The sequence below is a fragment of the Hesperophylax consimilis genome, chromosome 3 (genome assembly GCF_061612785.1).
Source record: "Hesperophylax consimilis isolate HC1 chromosome 3, BYU_Hcon_1.0, whole genome shotgun sequence".
Lineage (NCBI taxonomy): Eukaryota > Metazoa > Arthropoda > Insecta > Trichoptera > Limnephilidae > Hesperophylax > Hesperophylax consimilis.
The window spans coordinates 10,611,221-10,634,753 of record NC_142838.1 but is presented as its reverse complement, the minus strand read 5'-3'; the positions used below and the strand labels follow the sequence as shown (position 1 = coordinate 10,634,753).

Sequence of the window (23,533 nt, the reverse complement as noted above, 5' to 3'; positions counted from 1 at the left end):
CCTTCAGCCTCACAGCATACGCCATAGTCCAGTAATGAGCAACCTTTTTTAACCGGAGAAACAATTTATCCATTTTCAATTTGTTAGCGTACCAAAGAGGGAGAGTTACAGCTTGATGTAGTTTACTTTGCAGTCAGTGGTGTCGCAAATCTGGTCGTATTTTCTAAAACTATAAATTTTTAAGAAAACAAACGGAACGCAAAAAATCTGCAGAGGAATTTTTTTTTATCTTGAAGGTAATAAATATATTAAATCGTTTCGATTTTATCATTCTGAAATATTGAACATTAAAAAAATACTCGCAATTCTGGGCGGCTAATTCAAAATAAATTGACAAAAGTTTGTTTCGAAACCCTTTCACATATTTTGTAATTGATTTTGAAAACTTAAAATATTTGATTATTGGAATAAAATGATTGCTCTTATAATAAAAACAAGAGTGTCGGTGACAAAAACCTTACATACGATATGGGTATCAAATTACGCGTCTGAACCTACACAACCCGAACGGCTCGGTGAAAAAATGATCAGTAAGCTCCTTGGGACTTTTTTTTCTCCAAATATACATTTTTATTTTTAAATTTTGTAGTCCCATACTCCTTGCTTCATTTTTACCCATTAGATGCCTGCAACGGGCAAAAAGCTTAAGATAGAAAGGACAGTACGAAATGAGCGTGCAAGTCGCATGTTGGTCATCAATGCCGTAGTAGATTGTCCTAGACAGTTGGAACTCATGTGCAGTATTAAAAGAAAAAACTATAATCCAGCACTGTCATTTTTTATATCGAGAATGATTGCACGGCTAAGTTGCTAATATGTATAGCCACGTGATTACATAATAGCCAAAATCGCCAAATATAGCCAATTGATCTGCATTGTGGGTATATTTGTGTTTGCCTCACACTTTCTAAAATATAAGCAAATGATGTACACCTCTAAATCGCGATGCTAAGTCTGATGTCAATGTGAAACAAGCCCAAATCTGTTGATCTGCATTGTAGGTATATTTGTGTTTGCCTCACACTTTCTAAAATATAAGCAAATGATGTACACCTCTAAATCGCGATGCTAAGTCTGATGTCAATGTGAAACTAGCCCAAATCTGTTGATCTGCTTTGTAGGTATGTTTGTGTTTATCTCCCGCTTTAGACCACTCCTTATAAAATATGAGTAGCCACACCATCACGTTGCATTTTGCTAGTAAGATCAGTTGAAACCTCTCTTTTTCTCATAAACAATGCATTTAACAGAAATAAAGTTTCAATGGAGCTCTCGGCGGCAGAACAATATGAAAAATAAATTTATAAATGCGCACTGTTGATAGTTCTGTTGTAACCTCTTCCCCGTATCCCAAAAGCGAAGAATGAAACAAAAAGAGAGGTTTCAAAAAAGCTCTTAGCGGGAGGACTATACCAGATTAATATTGAATAAAGGACAACCATAACTGATTTTGGGAACTGAGGATTTAATGAAAAATGCAAGGGTCTTAAAGCTATTTATAATTTAATTATTGTACAAAATAGAGTGATGATATCTTTACAGTTACATAAATATCAAAGAGGTCAAAATAAATTATCACTCTTCTAAACTTAATATTATTTAAAAAATAAAATAGTTTAGTAAATTGTCAAGTGAAAAACTGCAAAGATTAAATAATGACCATTGATCATTTCATGCTATGGCGATACATATTCAGTTATATTATAATCATCATCTTGTTCCATTTAACTTTTAGTGGCCTTTGCTGCAGCTTCCTCCTCTTCTTTCTTCTTCTGCTTTTCTCTCATCAGCTCCGCATCTCTGAAAACACAAAACATACAAGTTATTAATTAACCTTTTCAAAACATTCCCAATGAGACCACGGCATCTCCCTATTTGGGGTGTTGGAAGGCTAGCTTTACTTAACTTAAATTTACGGCTTACACAATTTTTTGAGAAGTTACTCAGATGTAAGTTTACATACTTGTCAACTTATGGTAATTAATGCTCACATAAGCTGCTTGGAGCTTTAACCTATGTAAGTGCTCACAGAGACCGATACACTTTGAATGTTTATTCGCTATAAGACGGATTCCCGTCAACAATGAATTGCTGCTGTAATTTTTGCCAAAAGAGACAAAGGGCCCAATGAAGTGTACGATTAGAAGGTGGGTGGGGAACCTGTTCGCCATCGGGGGTCATTTGGATATTTGTAGTGTCACCCGCGGGCCGCACTTAGATTTTATTAGCGGGAGGGGGTGAGTGGGGGTATGGGCTGCATTAAAAAAGGATTTCCATTTTTTTTCATCCTTGTTCTTTTGAATTATGGCATAATATGTTGTAAATGTATATTTTTTCATCCTTTTCCTTTTATAAGTACATATTTTTTTCTTCACTCCTATTTAAAATAATAGTTTATTAAATTGTTTTTGCAATCAAATATCAATTTATATCATGGTTACCCTACATGTTTACTACATTATACTGTAATGAATTGGCTGGAATTAGATTAATAGGTACCATGTAGGTACCCAATTCGTAGAAACGTTAATGTAACAATATTGTTCTCTTAATATATCTTTGTGTTATTTTTATTGTTTTGTAAAATTATTAACCTCAACACAGGCTTGTCCCAGTGAGGTTAAAAGTTCTAACATAAAAAGATACAATGTAAAGAAACAATTTTGTAGTACTTATTTTACGTTTTACATAGTGTTATCTTAATATTGTTTTCAGAAGAAAATTAAGTTGCCTTAACCTTTTCTAAAAGTAAATAAGCCACCTTTTTAAACGAATAATAAATTAAAATTTAATTAAACTCTTTTAATCGATCTCAGATTGACTTTAAATTTTTGCATCGGCGCTTTTAATTCCCATTTTTAACTTACGGTAAGCTTCTCAACTTATGGAACCGATTTCATAAACTGTGAGAAGACTGGAAGTTAAGGTGGACACAATTTCTGTCAAAGAATCATGCCACTTACGACTACTGTTAAATTGCTATAAATTACGGCATGTAATGTTGTTAACATGGGTAATTTTGGCATAAGCTACTTACGTAAGTCAGTTATGAGAAAAACTTATAAGTGTATGGCCATCTAAGACTTTGGAAGTGGGGAGGGGAAGGAAATACGAATGAGGAAGTTTGGGAAGCACCTGGCCATTCTGATCTGATCACTAAAAACAACAACGCCGATTCAAGCATAATTTGTTTATTTACGTTTGATAAATAGTTCTGAACCTTCTGAACTTTCCTCCCTCTCGTTCACAATATTTCGAAGCATGATATTAAAACACTAGAAATATAATTCTAGACCAGCATATAAAGGATTGGCCGGGACAATATAATTCTAGACCAGCATTTAGGTAAAAAGGATTGGCCGGGTACAGTATTAAAAGCTGTAGTTGAAAAGGGGAGTGTATTTCCTTAGCATGTTTCTTTTAATTAACTTTCAATAACAACTGCTACTAGGCAAATTGGCTGAAAAATACCCATAGAAAATTTGATGACTAACCATTTCAATGCGGGATTTTTCGATGCGAACTATAGTTGAAATAGTGGTATACCACCAAGTGGCAGTTTTATTAGAGTTTTTAATGATTGCATGTAAATACCACATAAATCATACTATCTGTATCTGAGAGCCGAGAAAGAATTGTTCAGAAAATCCGAAAACCTTTGTGGTTTTTGCAAATCTCACGTTATTTCCACAAATATTTAGATTGATTATTGAAAGAAATAGATATAATAAGAGAGCACGACATAAACCAAATGCTGCAAGACCATGCGCAGAAAAGTTCCACACTGAACTGCGCTGCAGACAGTTACCTTACTATAGTGAACTTAGTTTTCTGCGCAGGGTTGCAACATTCGGTTTATGTCGATTACCAACACGTGGGACAACGGCCTAGACTAAAGAATATAGAAAATTCTAAAATGAATGTGACAAACTGTTGAAAATTTTTATAGCGGCATGACTTTGTAAACACATCATCACAAACGAACACAAAGATAAGAAGATTAATATGTACATCTAAACATTCAAAAATAGAACCCAAAAGTGTACGCCTCTTAGTCATAGAATCTTAAATTGCCAACATCCTGCAGTAATTGGTATTTGTATGAAAGAATAATAATTGGGTGATTATTTACAAATAATGGCATAATGGTGCTTACCTAAATTTACGTTGCTCCAGGGTCATCCCATCGGTTGCCTTCTTCTTGTTTTGTTCGGCGAGCTTTTTCTGGTTTTTGGCACGAGCAAGATCTCTTTGATTGCCACCTGTAAAGTGAAATTATTCAAATGTAAAATGGATGCAAAATCACTTAACGAGTTAAGATTTACAGTTTGGAGTAAAAAAAGGCAAAGCATGATTCGTTTATATTATGGCAGGTAGTGCTAAATGAACAGTAGTTCTCGATTGTTACATATGTTTTATTTGATCAACCACGATGGTAGTGAAGCTTGCAGCCTGAAAAATCGTATCAGCCTAACAAAGTTTGTAAAAAATGTAGCTAAATCTAATATACCCAAAAATTTGTGAAACATACAAATTTGGCAGCCCTGGGCTATAGAACTTTTAGCCCCATAGGTAAATCTGGGTCTGTTTTCTTGAATGTGTTTTTAATAGTAGGATCTAGTGGTTCTATTGTGCCAGGCGCGAATACGACTTTGACGCCCCTTCTCAAAACCGGTAGACGCCTAGGTGGGTGATCACTTTAATCAATCATATTCGGATGATTTGTATTTTTGTGTAGCGCAGTTTTTTTTAAAAATAATTTTAAGGACGATGTGTTAGGACTGTTTGGTGTTAGGTATTATCAGCGCTTCGATAATTCAGCGCCCGAAGCGGACTGCTCCAATTGCGCCCGCATAGGGCCGGCCCTGATTGTGTGATTTGATTGGTTGTTGATGAATTGGATTCTGTTTTTAAAAGAATAAGTCTAAATTATATTTGCTTCTAAACAGTGATATAAACAGTCCCGGAATAGATTGTAGCATTTATCACGTAAAGGTAAGTACATAATGCTAATATAACTACCATTTTTTCAGCCCGAAATGATTATGTATTCGAAAATCGTGTCACTTAACAAATATTAATGTTGCAACAATGCTATTCATACTGATAGCACCACAATCAGCATAAATGATGGTCAATTCAAAGTTTCGCAATATTTCCACGTTAATGAGGTAAAAACACGTATATGTGAAGGTCAGCAACACCAAATTCTTACCACTTGACAATATTATTGCTCAATGTTTGTTTCAAACTATATTATATGTATATCCGAACGTGTTTGGTTTAACTAATTTTATATTTTTGGTTTAATATATATGCATATATAACATGCCTCCTAATAAAAAATACATAATCAGCGGTTTTGCTTTTCCAGTTACTTTGTATCATGAAAAGTTTGATAATACATTTTTATGTTAATTGTGTATATTTTTATTTCAATGTTTCTGAATGGTCTACATTTCATACCAGACTACAGTAAACATATAAAAAAAAATGAAGAAAAGAAAAAAAATAAATATATATATATATATATATACAAGATTGAGTATGCCATCTTAGGTTTATTATCTATACACAGTATGTGACCTATAGTATCAAAGTGTGACATCTCCATTTTTGGCTAAAATGAGATAATGATGCAGTTTTGTAGCCATTTTATTGTTGATTATAGCTTTTGCCACAGAATCTGACATATCTTTTCAAATTTCTACATAATTTGAGTTAAAAATTGAGGTTATTATCAAAAAATGACATATCCCTCGCTTATTAGTTTCAAATAATGACAGATCCACTTCAACCAATAGGGAGTCGCCATCTTGTCACGTGATTGAGGGATTTAACTGCCATTTCTGTCTTGTGTGTCCAGCTGTGAGTGTCGGTTGACAGTTTTTCGGTATTTTAGTAAGTTTTAAAAAGTTTTAAGATAAAAAACAATGGAACGTGTTGTTCCAGAGAAAGCAAGGAATAGAAAAAAACAGCCAGAAAAGTGGAAAAGATCCAGGGAAGTGAAAAAAAGGTAAGTTTTGTTCTCAACTGTCAAGTTCACTCATGGTTCATGCAGTTTTGCAAAGGGCGTGCGAGAGTTAATTTTATTTTTCACACACGAATTTTTTTATGTATTTTATACCTGTCTCTAGAAACATCAATTTCACTTTAATCAACTATTTCATTGGCAACTCAGATTAATAAGTGAAATGTAGGTATTTTAGATACCTCTCTAGTAAATATGTATGGGTATAAATAATTATTAAATATAAATTTATTTTTCATGTAAAATTAAAATATCCCCTTTCTTTTTGTTCAAGATGTTCTGCATCAACATTGCCGTTTGCGCCAAAATGCCAACACAATTCAAAGGCATTTCAATGCATGTCATTGACAATGGTAGACATACAACAATTTCACAAGAAATTTTATTTGTTGTCTAACAAAATTTATCAGGACAATTACTTGTTAAAATATTGTTTACCGAAATCGGTAATTAGGAGAAGAGGAAACAGCGAAACAGATAGCAACAAAAGGAAAAAGAAGTCTCTTTCAATAACCTATAATGTACGTAAAACAACTACTATGACTACGGTACCTGTATGCAGAAACAAATTTTTGGATATTTTACATATCAACAAAATGCGTGTGATTGGCGTCACTAAAAGATACTTTAACTCTGGCACTCCTCCCATTGAGAAACGGGGAGGTGATAGAAATCACATAAAATTTGCCGACCGCAAAAATGCTGTAATAGAATTTATTAAAAAACTTATTCCTCTTGAAATTCATTACCGTCGTAGCAAAACAAAATCACGGCAATATTTATCTTGCGAACTTAATATCAGCAAATTAAGTCAAATGTTTAATGCTCAAGCATTATCGGATTGCATCGTAAAGGCTTCGTATTTCCGAAAAATATTTAATTCTGAGTTCAATATTGGTTTTGGAACTCCACGGACAGATCAGTGCTCCAAATGCTTGGAACTTGGTGAAAAAATTAAGTATGAAGTAGATGCATCAATGAAAAATAATTTAATAATAGAAAAACGTGTGCATAAAATTCGGGCAAAGGCATTCTTTACAATGTTGGAAGAAGAAAAAGAGGGCATGGCAACAATTTCTTTTGATTGCCAAAAGAACCAACCACTGCCGAAAGTTGCCGATCAAGCAGCTTACTATTCACGCCAATTATATACATATAATTTTACAGCAGTTATTGGTACTTCCCATTCTAAACTCACTAACGTGCACATATATGCTTGGACAGAAGATCAGTACGCAAAAGGATCAAATGAAATCGCAAGTTCATTATTCCATCTTCTTTCTAAAATTAATTTTGATGGAATCAACACTATTCGACTAATGGTAGATGGATGCGGAGGACAAAATAAAAACTCTGTTCTCATAGGAATGTGCATGAAGTGGTTGGAAAACAGAGGTGATGTTGTAAAAAGAATTGAAATAATTTTTCCCGTCCCAGGCCATTCCTTTCTACCATCTGACAGAGTTTTTGCTGGAATAGAGAAAAAAATAAAGAAGAAAGAAGTAATTGTCAATCCTGAAGAGTATTATTTAAGGAACATGGAAAAGTATATAATCTTGGAACTGACGTGAAAGTCTTTGACTGGAAGTCTGCCGTTCAGGAGGTTTTGAAACCTCCAGGCAAATGGCATTTTAAATTTGCTCCTTCGAAAAGATTTATTTTAACCAAAAAACCATCAGGCGTCATAACAGTTGCTGGAGAAGCTCACTATAGAGTAGATTTGTGTTCTTCAAAGAAAATTTTCAAAACAAATTTATCTGCAGTACAAATTAACCCCAAAGAGTTAAATTGTGGAACAAATGTAAAAATGGCTAAAATTAAGGATGTTTATTATCTTTAAAAAAACATTATGGCAACAACTGGAGAGCTCTTGGTTGCTTACAATATTATAAAAATGTTATCGAAAGGTATGAAGAAAATCAGAGAGAATCCGAGAATATTGAAAATGTGGAAGTTAGCGAAGAAGATTGTGAACCTATCGTGGAAATTAATGACCTTATAATATGATTTGTAATTAAATACGTATCCTTTGTACAAGCACCAATTACCAATTTACGAGTCTATTTTAATTTCTTGTTTATCATTTGAATAATAGTGTATTTTTAAAACTGTCATTGCTTTCATTGGAATTTTTTTTATTTTTAAATTGTTTATTGAAAATTAAGATAATAAACTTGTGATTGTACTGACACTCTTTCGAGAATGGTGTTTGTACTTTTTTTTTTAAATATAATAAATATTTTTTGTTTACCTCATGAAAATAAAGTACTTATTTTAACAAAAATATGTATAATTTTGCTAGTTTGTTACGTACACCCATGGCTTCAAAAAAATGGCGGACCTACATAAGTTGGCTGCAGAGTATGACAAATCCAGTATCATGAGTTTCAAAGTATGACAAATCCATACATTATTTTCAAAATGTGACACATCCAAACTAAAAAGTTAAATAAAAATGAAAATATGCATTATACAAAAGAACTTACTTCATAAAATTAAATATTTCACTATGTTTATTGGAAATACGTTGAAAAATGGTTAAACATCGTCAATATTAATAGTTAAATATGTTTTCATGATTATCTCAAAACTGTAAAAATGGAGATGTCACACTTTGAAACTATAGGTCACGTATGGTCTCTGTAATTCAAACCTCTAATAATCTGAACTATCGGGTGACGGGGGTGGGGGTGGAAATCACAAGAAGTTAAACATCGAAGAAAAAAGAGTAATTTGAAAGAGACTTGAAAGTGGGAGAGAATTTTATGAAGTTAGTGAGGGAATATAACATTGATATCCAACAGTAACACAGTATTCGATTTGAAAGGAAAAATTATAACATTTTCGACTATGTAGCATCTACATTCAAGTACCGTAAAACGTCTCAAATTTTCAGAAAATCCTTTAGTTTCTTAAAGATTCAATAAATCCGAAAATTCGTTAAACCAAACAGGTTCGGATTATAGAGACTTTACTGTATACTGTCGTTGCGCTTGCAAATATGCAAATATCCAGCTATGAGAGTTTTACCAAATTTTACAGAGGAACCAAAAAACTTCCCAGTTTTGTATTCAAATGTGTCAACAAACAACATTCAAATTGTGCGATAACGGATAAATCATGCCCAATAATGGATTGGCCATGATTTTGCTGAAATCTGGCACATAGCCGTTTTTCAACGATGACATACAAAGCAGAAGTGTCCCAGTGTGGGTTTGTTTTTTAAACAAATCTACAGTTTTATTCAGAGACTGAGATTTTCAATTTAAGAAAGGTCATTGTCTACGTGAGATTTCTAAAAACCACCTCCACCCCCCTTTAAATCAGAATTTTGATACATAAATTTTGCACACATGAAATTCAAAATAAGACGAAAATTACTGTCTGTATGTGATTTCGAAAAACTCTGTGTATAGCCTGGGCAACGCCAGATAAGAATACCAGATTTATAAAAAATAGTTTTGCCGTAAAAATGGATACCTACCTACTTTTACTCTTGTGATGTAAAACTAAATAACACATTAACTAGTCACGCTTTCACTTTTATAATAGTGACACGCTTTTGAACTCTTCTAGAAAGTGCAATAGTACTTAGTGTACTTATTTTAGTGGTAAAATAGATCTGCCATTTCTTGTAGAAATGAACTAATACAGAAATATTACATTTTTATTCTTTACTATAAGTACAAAAAGAATTGAAGACCAAAAAATTGATGAAGGTTTCTTTTTACCATTTTTAAAAAAGTATTGTCTTTTTAAGGATAAAAAAGTTACATATTAATCTTTTACGCAGGAACATTGAAAATCATGACCTTAAAATAAACACAATGATATACTATTCCTTGAATATTATGCCAAACACACAAATCTTATCAAAAATTAAATTATAAGTTATGTTTTTAGAATAAGAGAAATGCATATAATTATTATTGAACATTTTACATAACTGAGAATCCTTTACTAAAAAAAAAAATAAGTATTTGCTACTTCTGTGCGAATGAAACTAAATAGCGAAACCCGTCTACTTTCACACCATCATACATTGGGGAAGGTACTTTAACTAGAAATATAATATAAATAAAGCCCCGTCGAGTAAAAGCTTAACTAAAACTTGGTTTTGGCGACTTATGTCATGCCGTGATGGTTTTTCTGGGGAAATCAATGTAAAAATAATATAGTAATCGTTTAGGGATGTACGAATACACAGAGATCAACAAAAGATGTGAGATTCAGCAACGCATTTAAAAAATAAATTATCATTAACACAATTGTTGTGCAAATTCTACAGCAGCTAGTCCCTGATCAACAGGAGCATGGTTTTAGGAAAATAAGTATTAAGTATAATATATCCATATAAGTAATTATCAGTTATTTGAAATGCTCTGGTAAAATGTAAAAAAAAACAACAACTTGATGTACTCAATTATTATGAAACTTCATTATAATTACTATCAATTGTTATTGTTAGTAACAATCAGGTTATAATTACGAACCAATTTATCCATCTAAGAGAAATCGTATGTTTTAAAATAGAAAATTATGGAAACTGAACATTCAATAATAATATCAAGATAAACAGAATCTGTTATTTTGTGAAATTTCTGGAATATTGGTCATTGCAGGTGTTGAATATACGCATGTGGATCACAGTAATAATTTTAGCTTCAGTAGATAAATTATTATTAAAATTACTCACGAGTCATTTTATGCGATTGATGTACTGGATATAAGGAAAGACTGAAGTCACGGGTAGTCAAAAGTAACGAGAATTTGTAATGATTCGAGAATACGCCAACACACTTGAAATACCGTCCAAGAAAAACCCAAAGGGTATTGAAAAATTACTCTATTTGTCATGGCTGCCAACCTTCCCATGCAATTCGAATGTCACAAGATTTTGAAACGCTGTTCTAGTTCCTACTTACGAAAATGTTTATTATTATTATTACAAAGCGCGCTATATACAGATAACATCATTTCTAGAAAAAAAAAACAATTCATGAATTTGGTGCAAAAAAACCCGCCGAAAAAAATTATATAAAATTTTATTCAATATCTAGTGGAAAAAAATCTGCCTAGTTTGTTAATTTAAAAATATGTTTTTAATCCATCCAAATAAAAAAAAAAAACAAAACACAGACAGGTACAGTGCTTAAACTTTTTAACATTTTATTCGACGCTTACAACAATATTCCCGAACTGAATCATATTATTAGTATTTCGGAAAGCGTATTCATTTTGGTGTATTAAATCATTAAATACTTCTTGAACCCCTTTTGAATCTTTGTAAGAAAATATTTTTGGAAATTATTAGCAGCTGGACCAGTTTCTTCACCAACTCGGATTTTTGCTGCAGAGTCTCCATCTTCTATCTTCATGTCACCTGTTCCTTTACTTCATTTTACTTAACTTAACTTCATTCTATTTTTGTAATATTTATATTTTCTGTAATACCTGCATCAACTGTAAAACGCCCCTGAGGTGATATCACACAAAAGCGGCGCTATACAAATTATCCAATAATAAATAAATAAATATTAAATATTCCGCCACACCTTCAACTTTCAAGATGACCGCACATTAGGTGGAAAATTATCAGTATATTTATTTGAACGATATAGCTATTATTTTAAATGCATTATTTTCAAATTCTGGTAATTAAAAATATTTTTTCTTATAATTATATAGTACTGTTTTTGGTAATTATGCGTAGAGTATGGTGGAATGGTAAATATTTACCTTTTTACGTATGCAAGTCATACTTTGGACGTACGTAAGTCATACTCGCCGGTTTAATAACATTAGATAAAAAAAGCTATATAACAAAGGCTGCAATCTATATAACACAAGCTATTAGCCTGTTTTACTTGACAAACTCGTAAATTATTCATGCGTAGGCCGGCTTGTCTGAAGTTTCGATTGGTTTAGTTATTATTTAGTGCTTAAGTTCGGAAAGTTCTGGTCGATCTATAATATTTATCTGCTACGCAATTTACTACGAACTACGTGCTACGACGAAATAAAAACAGATGATTTCTGTTTTGCCGACAGGCGGCGGGAAGGAAAGAAATCGATTTTGAGCAGAGGAATGAAACAAAGAGGAATGTCAACATGTCTTTAAATACGCAAACGAGACCATCCAACGAAAACATACAGAAATCTGATAGAGTTATGAAACCTTTATTTCCAAAACAAACCGATTGTTCTTATGTGTCATGTTATTGGTAAGTTAACCTATATAAATGTCTTCCCACTTTCGTGTTATTATGATAATAATATTATTTATTTTACATAAAATGACGTGTTTTTTTTTTAGTGAGGAAAATGTGTGGAAATTGTGCGAAGATGTAAATGAACGAGTTCCAGAGGAGCTGGAGCGTTGTTTTGTCGTTTTTATTTCTAATCCTTGCAAAACAGTCCCTCTGTGGCGACAGCGAGCTGGCCGTGAAGAAGATCGTCTAGTTTTTTGGGTAAGAGTATCTAAAATCTGAAATTTAAAAAAGTTTCTTAAATTTTGTATTTTAATTTAATATTATCCAGTGATGTCAGTGACCCCTTCTGGAACAAAGACTATTAGACGAAAATTATTTATTACAATATGTTTGATGTAGACTTTAGATTTTCTTTATTAGCCGATATATAATCAAACACGTATGTATAAATACACGTCGGTTATTGATTTATCACTATTATAAATTGATAGATTCATGAAATGCTTATTTTAAATTTAGAAGAAAACTCAAAAACATTGTCACAATAGTTATTAGCATAAATAAACCGATCAGTTATATTAGCTTTCCTGTGAATGGTATTGATATGAAATTTAGAACTTAAAAATTTTCAAACTTTCACAGAAATAGAAATTTTGAAAGTAGTGCGTGCCATATTTTTCGGTTTTTACCAATGATGCATGTTAAAAAATTAAATTGCAGTATTTCATTCATAATATCATGAATAACTTTACTCAAGGACATATAAATTTCCACCATTATGGCATAATTTTTATTTTTTATCTTAGATTATAGGATAGCAAATATAATCAACTTAGATAAGTTATGAAAAATCATAACAAAACATAGCCATCAAGTTTGTTTCGAAGAAATAATTTTTGCATAGATAGATAATGTTCGCATAATTTTTTTTGTCAATTCTAAGGAGTGTTTTATATTAAATAATTAAAATAATCCAAATACGGCAAAAAACGTATATCAGATCTTTCAATGTGAACCCTTTATATCTGTTGGCATAAAAATGGATTTGACACGGCTCTTAGTGCAGTGCATATTTTTCGAAAATAATATTTGTTAATTGCACGAAGATAAAGAGTAAGTTGCCTATTTTGGATTGTCATAGCAAGTTCACATATTTCGAAGTGGCCGGACATGCAATATTAAAAAAAAATCTTTACAAGCACGCAAACAACGGCATAACAATAAAGTGTACTCGGACTTTAACGGTCAGCCTGAGATGATTATCACAAAAATATGCCATGTCACATGCAACTAGCTCATTAAGAAATCCCAAGTGAATAATTATTATGAAATCATAATTTTTAATTTTTTTTTCACATGATTCAAAGAAGTGTGTGTGTGGTTAGCAAAACATGCAACAATTGTTTTAACTACATACATACTTACTTTTTATTAATTAAATTATTTGGGAACTACTTTTGGCAGTTTATTTTAATATTTTGGTTATATATATAAATGTGACCGGTACTTCATGAAAAATATTAAGGGCAAATTGTTTTGAACAATTCTTCAAATTTGAAAGTTAATTTTCAATTTCTGTGAAATTTTTTTTCAAGTTCTGTTTTTATTTAAGTTCTGTCAAGCAACTAGCCTATAATGATATAATAACAGAACTTAAATAGGACTTTCACAGAGCCCGAAAATTAACATTGAAATTTGATGAATTGTTCAAATTCTCCAAAACAACCCGTTCTAATAGTTAAAGAGAAGACAATAAGGTAAATGTTATATTATATACATTATAATCTATGAGTTCATGGATGGCGTTAATTTAATTATTTTATGAAAATACACTTTTTGCAAGTTATGCTTTAAAATATTAAGACAAATTATTTGTTTTCAAACCCTAATATAATATTTTATAATAGTTTTTTCCATATTCAAACCCAATTCTTTCACAGAAGGCATACAAATAGAATGTTGGGTTGAATAAACGATACAATATTGCATTTGTACGTCTATACGGACAAAACTATTTATTCATATTCATATTGCATATTTACTGGTGCAAACAAATAATTCATCTTAATATTTCAAAGCATAAGTTGCAAAACATGTATTTTCATAAGTTAGTTAAATTAACGCCATCTATGAATGCATAGATTATAATGAATGTTACGTTTACCCTTCACAATAAACATGGAATCAATTTTTTTCAGTTTATGTTGAGATATCAAAATAGGGTTCCGAATGGTAAGAGTAAAGCTATTAGGAGTTTGGGCCACTCTTACTTTTATCTTCTAACCATGAGGGGTAACGGAGTAATCCTGCCATTACCACTCTCCTAATAACAATATAAAATTGTTTTAATTTACATACTACAATGGATAAATACATGGGGTAACTCAGTGACCCCAGTGCATTTAGTATGGCGTGCCAAAGGTTAAAGGTGATAATGATATTTGTTTTTGTTTTCAGGATTACCATGTAATATTTATGTACTGCTGGGATAAAAAAACGTGCCTTGTGTACGATTTAGATTCAGAGCTGCCTTTTCCTACTTTCTTTCACAAGTATGTGACCGAGACATTCCGAACAGACCACGTGGTCAACTCTGATTATTATAGGTAAGTTGATGCACGTTGCCACATTTTATTAAAATGAAATAAGATTACCAATGACAGATAAACAGTCTTAACTATCAACTGTTATAGAGTTCCTTGAAGCACATAGTCATTGACTTCAATGTTTCACACTGCCCCATAGGCTGGATAACATTGCCAACAAATTACGTGGGAATGAATATGTAAAACGACATGTTAATTTCTACATATTTGTGAATTCGGCAGCGTAGAGACATCATGCCGGGTGACGTTGGTGACAGTCGTCTTACCAGACGTTGGCGGTTTCTATGTCACAATGACGTTGTAGCCAGTTGGAAACGTTTTGGAATGTGTGGTTTTAGATAATTTTTTAAATCAATAATTATATGAATGAAAATATTAAAATACAAATTACAAATTTTTGGTATCATAATCATATTCAGAAAAATACACTTTAAATCTTCCACACATTTTTAATAGTATTCAGTTTGTGAAAATATTCTGTTAGGTTTATGGATGGCGTTCCCAGCACCATTATCACAAATTTATAAAAATAAGCAAAATTATTCAATTTTAGGCCAAGTGCGGGAGATCTAAACCTTGCATAATATTGTATTTGTTTTAAATACTTTTATTTCACAATCTATTGTTTAAAATTTTCAACCAGGAAAAAATCACTTCATCTTAAAAAATTAACTTTAGGCCTCTTGCGGGAGACATAAAGGTTTTTTAATTGTACAAATTATTTTTTGGTATGTGCATATGGAGACAACTTTTTATCAACTTGAAATTTTGAATTTCCAAAAAAGTTTTTTTCAATAAACTCCAATACAACTGTAATTTTTTTCTTAAATTCTGATTTTTATTATTCCAGTATGTCTTACATGACTTCTCTAAATAGTATAAAATAATGTCGCTATCTGCATCTGTCTGTTTGTGCGCTTAGTTCTTCTAAACTGCGTAACGGATATTGATAGGGTTATCACTATCATTTAGAAAATTTCTTCCGGAAGGCGTACATCAAAGATATATATAATACATGCATATTTTATTTATAGAAAGTAGAGAAAAGTCCATGTTTTATAATCAAGTTGTAAAAATATTTTTTCAAGCACTACATTGATTACGCTGGTTAACCTTATTAGATACATCAAAATAATGTATCACGGAATTGTATATATTAAAAAGGTCTACAGAAAAGTCCAGGGTGGTGTATGTTTATCTTCTAAGGATAACCCCCAACATGTCAACTAGTATTGTAATAAAATAATTCATAATTCTTTTTTCAGGTACTTCCGTGTTGTGCCAGCAGTAGAATTTTTCCAAAATTTTGCATCAGATCGACGACACATGAAACGGCCCGACGGTTCTTGGATCAAACCTCCTCCGCCGTACCCGGCCATCATTGGAATGGGTAGGCCTGCTTACCTTTAAATACCATATCAATTTGTCTATTAGTGGTAAGCTTTCCCAGAAATGTCACGACAATGTTTGTTTGTTGCAGGTAACGCCCACAACCTAGACGAATACACCAACATGGACCCCGCAGTGGGACCGGGCCAGGTGTTCAGTCTCACACAGTTTGTCCAACAGTTCTTCAAAGTGAACAAGTAGTAACGGCTCAATCTAGATAGGATATGCTTCAATTTCATACTTCATTTACGTCTCTTGCTATTGCATAAACACCTTTCTAAATACTATGTGTAAAGTACTTTGCACGACCTATGGAGGGTCAGAAATATAATTAATCTTGGGAGCACAACTACACAGGTTTCCTATTATGAATTTTACATTCACTTATCACAGAATCTTTATAATTTCTCCAGTATTCTGGAGTTTTATGTATGTATTTTAATCTTCTATTGAAGAAGTACTATACGTATTATATTTATTCTAATATCCTTAATCCAATAATTACTCTCCTTCCATAAATCAATGGTTAAATGATCTACTATTATTAAAGCCCTTCCATCTTATTCTATCTCGTTGTTACTAAATATAAAGTTTTTTGTAAGTGTTTAAACGTGTATAACGTGTTTTTGGAAATTTCCATTAAATTTTTTATAAAATTCTCGTAATATTATAATAATTCACAAAAATATATCTGTTGATGTGAAAATTCGGCATCGTTGTGTCGTATTTTATATACTTAATAGTTAAGTAATAATATTCTAGTCCATAAAACTCTTGCACAAGACGACTTATGACTGTTTGAAAGTGGCGTAACGCTGCACACTGATTATTCTACCTGACTATGATGAAACCTTTAATCTCTTATGATGTGCGTCCATAACCCCATTATGAGAAGGATGATGGCGAAAGTATTGTATTTATGAATTCCTCTTTTGCTGTGCATTTAAACCATCTTCTGGTTGGTTCCATTTTAGAATCAAATGCAGGTCTTTGAATATGTGTACTTACACCACCATCATTTGAATTTTAAACTATATTCATATTTATAGATGTTGGCACCAAAATAATTATAAAAGGTCTAAATATTTTTATAATCAACATTATTTAATAATGTTTATTTAATTGAATTTCGTAACGTTTGAATTTAAACAAAGACTTTGATTGTAACGTAACTGTGTTTCAATTTTGACCTAAAATGGTCCATTTTTGGTGTATTGTGAATAAATATAAGGTACCTACACCAAAGACTCGAATTTAAAAAAAAAACTAGTAAAAAAATCTATCAACATACTAATGTATGTGTGTTTCTAGAAAATAAATCAAATTGTGTTTAAATTAATGCACAATCAATGAATGTTTAATGTTGATTATAAAAATAATAACATAATTTAACAATAATTCATTCATCAATATACTTAATACATTATTATCACAGTTTAAAAAGTTCAATACATATTACATATGACATTTATTTATAAAATACCAATTTGCTTTATTGCCTTGTCAGGAGTTTTAAAATATTTGACTGATATACAATGAGTGATATAATAATGTGCTTGTGCTTTGAATGTATCAAGTAACATTTGTTTTATTTAAGAATTTTATTATGGCAAATAAATCTGATGAAATCATTGTTGTTTCAATTACCTACAGAGAAAGAATACACAGTGTTGCCCATAAGGGCGAGGGGAACTAAGTGGCGCGTGTGCGTGTCTCTGTCAGTGATTTGTCAGTAAAGGAATCTGACAGTATACAGTCACCTTGCATTGTAATATCATTATGTAGTACGCGAAAATAAAATCTTACGAATTACTAGTTCTTTTTACAATGGCAATCTCTTTACAGAGAAAAAAAGGAACCGGGACAGGAATATCGACCATCTCTACCACAGACATAGGAATTAATAGACGAGAAGATAATGGCGAGGGGTAAAATCAACTGTTGAAGAACGAAGGGAGTGAAGCCGACTGTGATTCGTCAATAAATCAATCTGACAGTAAATAGGCATCTCGCATTATAATATCACCATTTACTTCTTAAAAGTAAAATCTGCTTTTGAATGAATAGACATTTTTACATGGGAGCGCAAATTACTCGCCACGTTATGAACAAATTTGCGAAGTCCAAATTCGGCAAAAAAATTCGGTTCTATTTTCAGAGTCGAATATTTCGTTTAAGTATTTAGTTAAGACACTTTTATAAATGTTCATAATTTACTTCCCAGCAACCAACCAGCTTTGTGTTTCGCGTCCAGACGTTTCTCGATGTGATAGTAACAACTGATTCATATTATACGATGTGAATATGCTTAAAATAATGCTTTTATATGGAATGCAATACGACAATTGGGTTTATACTCTTTTTCACATCTATTTTTACAAGTTTTCATAGTACAAGTCAACATTTTGCCGTGTTATTTCGTAAAATGAACCGATGATGCCTCGACCATAGTTCGCACAAGAATGATGACGTCACGTTTTCAATTTTCACTTGAGGCCATACGCGAGCCCAGCCGGCTCCAATGGAACCGGTATGGGGAGTGGGGAATAATACGCTTTTAATCACTTAGGGCAGGTCTACTAATATTCATATGTCTATGATCTCTACCCTATCTTACCCACTTTTGTAGAGTCCGGATCGTTTTGGTGGATTCACGTCTCATCACGGGTTAAACATTCACCTGCAGACATCTTCCCCATCCTATTCACACAGCTTGAGAATTGCGTGGTTGACCATATGGCGTTAATATTCTAGACACACAGCACGCAATCACCTTTCCCAAGTATGGTTATGGAGGTCCTCTCCTATTCTTTCTGTTCACTTCATTGGCTATCGGATGAATAAAAACTTTCCGGTCTGAAACTGCGAGCACGATTTCCTTAATTTTTTCTTTAGTCACTACCCTACTTAAGGACCCGGGGTGGTCATCATCTTCAGCAGACTCCTTGTTTATACAATTGAGTTCATCTTCTAGCCGAGCGCGCACCGCATTCTACCGGTTTTAATGTGTTATATTAGCGATGCAAGACTTAGATTGACATTTGAAAATATTTAATCGAAAAATATTAAATAAATTTTTGAAATCGGTTTTATTTTACTACCCTAAGATCATTTTTCATCAGACTCAATTTAATCAAAAGTCATCGTTGCGTGTTACTGAAATCTCTCAAACATTGGGTCTGACTTCATGAAATTAGCACAGGTTTTTACTGACTTCAATTTCTAGGTCAATGGAACTATTTTTAGTTCCATTATCATTTTTATCAACTATTTTTTTCAATCGCTCTTTAAGAAAAATGTTTTTGAAAAAAACCATGCTGAAACTTGGGCGAAGTTGGGTAGTAACTAAGTACGAGTGATTAATAAAAAAACACTATATTTATACATAATTTACTAAATAAAAATAATTTAACAGTAAATAAAAACAATTCAGGCAGCTAAATGGCTGTCGGTCAAAATATTGCACCCATTTTCTGTTACACAGATAGTGTGCTCTGCTTGGGCTGTTCTAGCATTGTCCGCTGTCACCGCAGTCCAACCGTCTTCAAGTAACTCTATCATCTCTCCTCCCAAACTAACAACCGGCTCTATCGTAAATGTCATTCCTGGCAACATTACACCTGGATAAGAATTTCCTGAAACAAAAAAAATCATTCTGAAATGTGGGTCGCTAAAGTGTTACCGCGAGAGAGAAAGTGTGGCAAGTTGGAAAAAGGGGAAAATATAGGGAATAAACGTGCGCAAAACATAAACAAAAGGGCAAACCAGCAAGCTCTTTCTCATAATCGATCCAAGGATCAATGGCAACAAGGTAGTAATTTTATGTTGGTAAGCAAAAATATTTTATTCATATAAGTTTTAGGGGTAATTTTTAATCTATATTGTTTAACCTCTTGAACGCCAGCATATCTTTAAGGATATTTTTAAATAATCATTTCTCTGAATATAAATAGCTATTCTGGGAAACTACAAACGGTAGATTATATATTATTTTTATAAATATATATACACATCATCTAGTAAGATAGTAAAATTTACAAAGTTATTAGAAAATAGAATTAGATGGAGCACGGTGAAAATTTTGCATCGGCACACCAAGAGTTATGCTTACTTGTGTGGTAAATATCTGGCGGCCCATGAAAATAATCTCCGATCCCGTGGCCCAGGAAAGCAGGTACAATGGTGAAACCGGAACTTCTTGCCAATTTATCTATTGCAAAACCGATTTCTTTTAATGGGACACCTGGTCCACATAGGGATATACCCTGTAATAAAAAAGACACGAGCAATTTTATAACACAGGAAAATATACTACTGTCAAAATATCAGCATTTTATTAAAATAAGTAATTTTACCTTCATTAAACATTCTTCGGTAACATTAACTAATTCTTTTCCTTGCTCGTCTACATTTCCAATCAAAAATGTTTTCGAACAGTCTCCATGGTAGTTGTCTAGGAAAACCTGTGAAATATTATAAATAGTGAATAAATTAATATAATAGGTACCAACTATTTTATTTTTGTTATTTCAATTGACTGTCCTGAGTTACTCCAATTAATCAGCATCCACATACCCAAAAGATCTTGCCGAAATTTACTACCCTTTTATTTTTACAACACCAGGACACTGTCTTATCAAAATTCCCCGATTCCAAGACTTCACAGTCTCGGAAATAAATACTCTGATCTGGGAGATATATTTCATCTTAAAAATAATTAATATAAATATTGTTTATTTCAATTCTTTTATACAGGGTGCGCCAGAGAAACTTACTTATTTGAAAGTTCAATAAAAACAAAAGCACTGTAGTTATTGTTGTAATTCTTTTTTTATTTGAAAATGCAATGTACCAAGTTTTTTTTCATACTGTCTTAAAAATTACATCTTTTAAATGGCGACCCTCATCGCGCATACACTGGTTAAGTCGTTTTTTGAAGTTTTCGTCCACTCTTCTCAGCATATCAATCGGAATATTGGCAATAGCATCAGGAATGTTGTTCTTCAGGTGATCTATGGTCCGTGGTCGATCGACATAAACAAGGGATTTCAAATAACCCCATAAAAAAAATCACATGGAGTCAAATCCGGAGAGCGCGCCGGCCATGTGAGATCGTCTTGGAGAGAGATGAGGCGGTTGGGGAAATGTTGTCGCAGCAAATTCATGCCCGCTGCTCTCTAGACCACAGCATAATGGCAACTGACGAGAATGGGAAACAAACTTGGGGACGTCCTCCTCCAGATGCGCCCCCTCCCGCCCCTCTACCTGCCCAACTCAACGGTCGGGAATTTTTTCAAATAAGTAAGTTTCTCTGGCGCACCCTGTATATCGAGACACAAATAGACATCTATAATTTCCGCAATATATATATTTTTATTTTGAATATCTATTTATGTGAGACTTCTTATCATTTTTACTAATGTATCTTATTTTATTATATGCTTTTGTTGTAACATTTAATATTTTTTCGTTGTATTATGTTTCCTTTATTGTTTTAATTTTGTAGAATTTATAATAACTGTGATACTCTACTATTAAACTTTGTAGTGTGTAAAAGCCCATTAGGGCGTGTAATAATAAATAAAAAACATTTGTGAAATTATTACTTAATATCTCCCTACTGCATGTGACAATTCGCAGGTTGGGATATAGTTAAGTCAGAAAAAGGTGGAAATATTTTTGAATCAATCAACTTGGTAAAACATCATAGACATCCAAATTGATAAATTAGCCCATCAGGGAAAGGGAAAGAAACCAAATTACAAGGAGCGGTGAGGGGGCGTAACCGTCTCCCTTTCTGTAATTCAATAAATGAATGGGACAGTATACAGGCAACTCGCATGGTAATATCACCATTCAGTCTGCGAAATCCCAAATCAGGTGAACAAAAGTTCAGGCTTGTTTCCAAAATGGAATATTCTGTTACTATTATTTATTTACTTTTTCACTCTATTTTTAACATCGCTATGCAACTTGATTCGAAAGCGGTTCAGTTTGTTAACCATTTTTACGAACATTCTGATCCCGCGCAGAAAAGACCTACAATGGACTGTGCTGTTGCCTTACTTTAGCGAATTTTACTTTTCTGTGCAGGGTCTGGTTATTTCAATTTGTGCTTTTCGGCAGTCAACTTATGAGGGATGTCTTAGTTTATTTCAAAGCATTCTCGAAACTTCCCGGTGCCAAAAATATGGTCACATTCGTCGAAATAATACCCAGATTTCAAGTTAGGGCAAGTCTTTCAATTTGGAGGTATATGTAAAACACTTATATTCTCTGAGGATTTTTTTTAGGTTTGGGTTTTAATTTCAGTTGTGAGGTAAGAACCCTAACTTTATTTTTGAATTTCTGAATTATCTCCTTCACCCCTGACCCACGAATTATATCTCACTTGTTTAGAATAATAATACCATAGAACCATCATATAACCTTTCCAAGGAAAGCAAATTTATTATAAGTGAGTGGTTTATTTATGCTTATAACTTACTGTAATATCAACATTCACAATGTCTCCATTTGCTAATGGTCGACTATCAGGTATTCCGTGACAGGCTACATTATTCACAGAAGTACAAATAGATTTAGGAAATCCTTTATAATTCAGTGGTGATGGATATGCACCATTACTTATGCAGGCTTCGTGAACGAAAGCATCAATTTCATCAGTGGTGATTCCTTCCTAAAACAATTTAGGAATTATTTATTAAAATAGGTAAAATACCTATTAATTCGCCGTTTATGTTATGTTCATGAATGTATTGTTGTGTTAAAGGTATCAAAAAATCGGTCTGTACCTTTATAAAGTCTCCAACATTTTTTAGTAGAAGGCTAGCTAGTTTACAACTTTGAATCATTCCATTGACTTGTTCCGATGTTTTTATTTCTGGCATAGTGAGATTTGATACAACTTCTCCAGTTTCATAATAGCTAGGTTTTACTATATGATCTGGTATACATCTTAGAGGACCGATGTCTCTCGGTTCAACGATTTCAAATTTACCAAGGTCTCCACTAGAATTAAAAAGTGATATTCAAGAAAACACTTTCATACTTTATATATATTTAAATTATTAAAATATATTACTACGATTTAGAATAAGACTTAGATACATACGTTCTTTGACGCCAAAGAAATCTTAAAAAGTTTGTAAGCCGCATCTCTTATAAATGAGTTAGTACAATGAATTTTCTTCTAAAGTTTGTAAGATTTAAAAAAATATTATTATTTATATAATTTGACAGTCATAAAACCATAGAAGATAGATATTATTTTGGTTGAATCCAAAAACCATAGA

At 32.4% G+C, this 23,533-nt stretch overlaps 3 protein-coding genes across 3 annotated transcripts; 1 reads left to right on the top strand and 2 right to left on the bottom strand.

The window, feature by feature from the left end:
* Window positions 1-1,484: 1,484 nt before the first annotated feature.
* On the bottom strand, window positions 1,485-10,879 carry LOC149424929 (putative SERF-like protein). The gene is made up of 3 exons (XM_089650861.1): window positions 10,728-10,879; window positions 4,157-4,262; window positions 1,485-1,800 (listed from the first exon to the last, which is right to left on the bottom strand). The coding sequence occupies exons 1-3, from the start codon at window positions 10,732-10,734 to the stop codon at window positions 1,725-1,727; spliced, it is 189 nt and encodes a 62-aa protein (XP_089506987.1). The 5' UTR covers window positions 10,735-10,879; the 3' UTR covers window positions 1,485-1,724.
* Window positions 10,880-11,826: 947 nt separating this feature from the next.
* On the top strand, window positions 11,827-17,766 carry tun (N-terminal glutamine amidase tungus). Its single transcript, XM_089650860.1, has 5 exons — window positions 11,827-12,255; window positions 12,348-12,501; window positions 14,701-14,849; window positions 16,115-16,239; window positions 16,330-17,766. Exons 1-5 carry the CDS (start codon window positions 12,143-12,145, stop codon window positions 16,437-16,439), a joined length of 651 nt encoding a protein of 216 aa, XP_089506986.1. The 5' UTR covers window positions 11,827-12,142; the 3' UTR covers window positions 16,440-17,766.
* Window positions 17,767-19,193: 1,427 nt separating this feature from the next.
* LOC149424927 (methionine aminopeptidase 1D, mitochondrial) lies at window positions 19,194-23,489 on the bottom strand. Its single transcript, XM_089650859.1, has 6 exons — window positions 23,353-23,489; window positions 23,033-23,249; window positions 22,726-22,917; window positions 20,594-20,701; window positions 20,350-20,503; window positions 19,194-19,873 (listed from the first exon to the last, which is right to left on the bottom strand). The coding sequence occupies exons 1-6, from the start codon at window positions 23,394-23,396 to the stop codon at window positions 19,668-19,670; spliced, it is 921 nt and encodes a 306-aa protein (XP_089506985.1). The 5' UTR covers window positions 23,397-23,489; the 3' UTR covers window positions 19,194-19,667.
* Between the last annotated feature and the right edge of the window lie 44 nt (window positions 23,490-23,533).

Bases quoted from the DNA above. Each gene is read 5' to 3' on its own strand.
- LOC149424929 (XM_089650861.1), bottom strand. The intron at 1,801-4,156 runs GTAAGCACCATT...TTGTGTTTTCAG, and splicing joins CTGGAGCAACGTAAATTTAG to AGATGCGGAGCTGATGAGAG.
- tun (XM_089650860.1), top strand. From the start codon at position 12,143: ATGTCTTTAAATACGCAAACGAGACCATCCAACGAAAACATACAGAAA. The intron at 12,256-12,347 runs GTAAGTTAACCT...TTTTTTTTTTAG, and splicing joins TCTTATGTGTCATGTTATTG to TGAGGAAAATGTGTGGAAAT. The intron at 16,240-16,329 runs GTAGGCCTGCTT...TGTTTGTTGCAG, and splicing joins CCCGGCCATCATTGGAATGG to GTAACGCCCACAACCTAGAC.
- LOC149424927 (XM_089650859.1), bottom strand. From the start codon at position 23,396: ATGCGGCTTACAAACTTTTTAAGATTTCTTTGGCGTCAAAGAAC. The intron at 20,702-22,725 runs GTAAGTTATAAG...AATATTTCACAG, and splicing joins TTGTGAATGTTGATATTACA to GTTTTCCTAGACAACTACCA. The intron at 19,874-20,349 runs GTAAGCATAACT...TTTTTGTTTCAG, and splicing joins GCCAGATATTTACCACACAA to GAAATTCTTATCCAGGTGTA.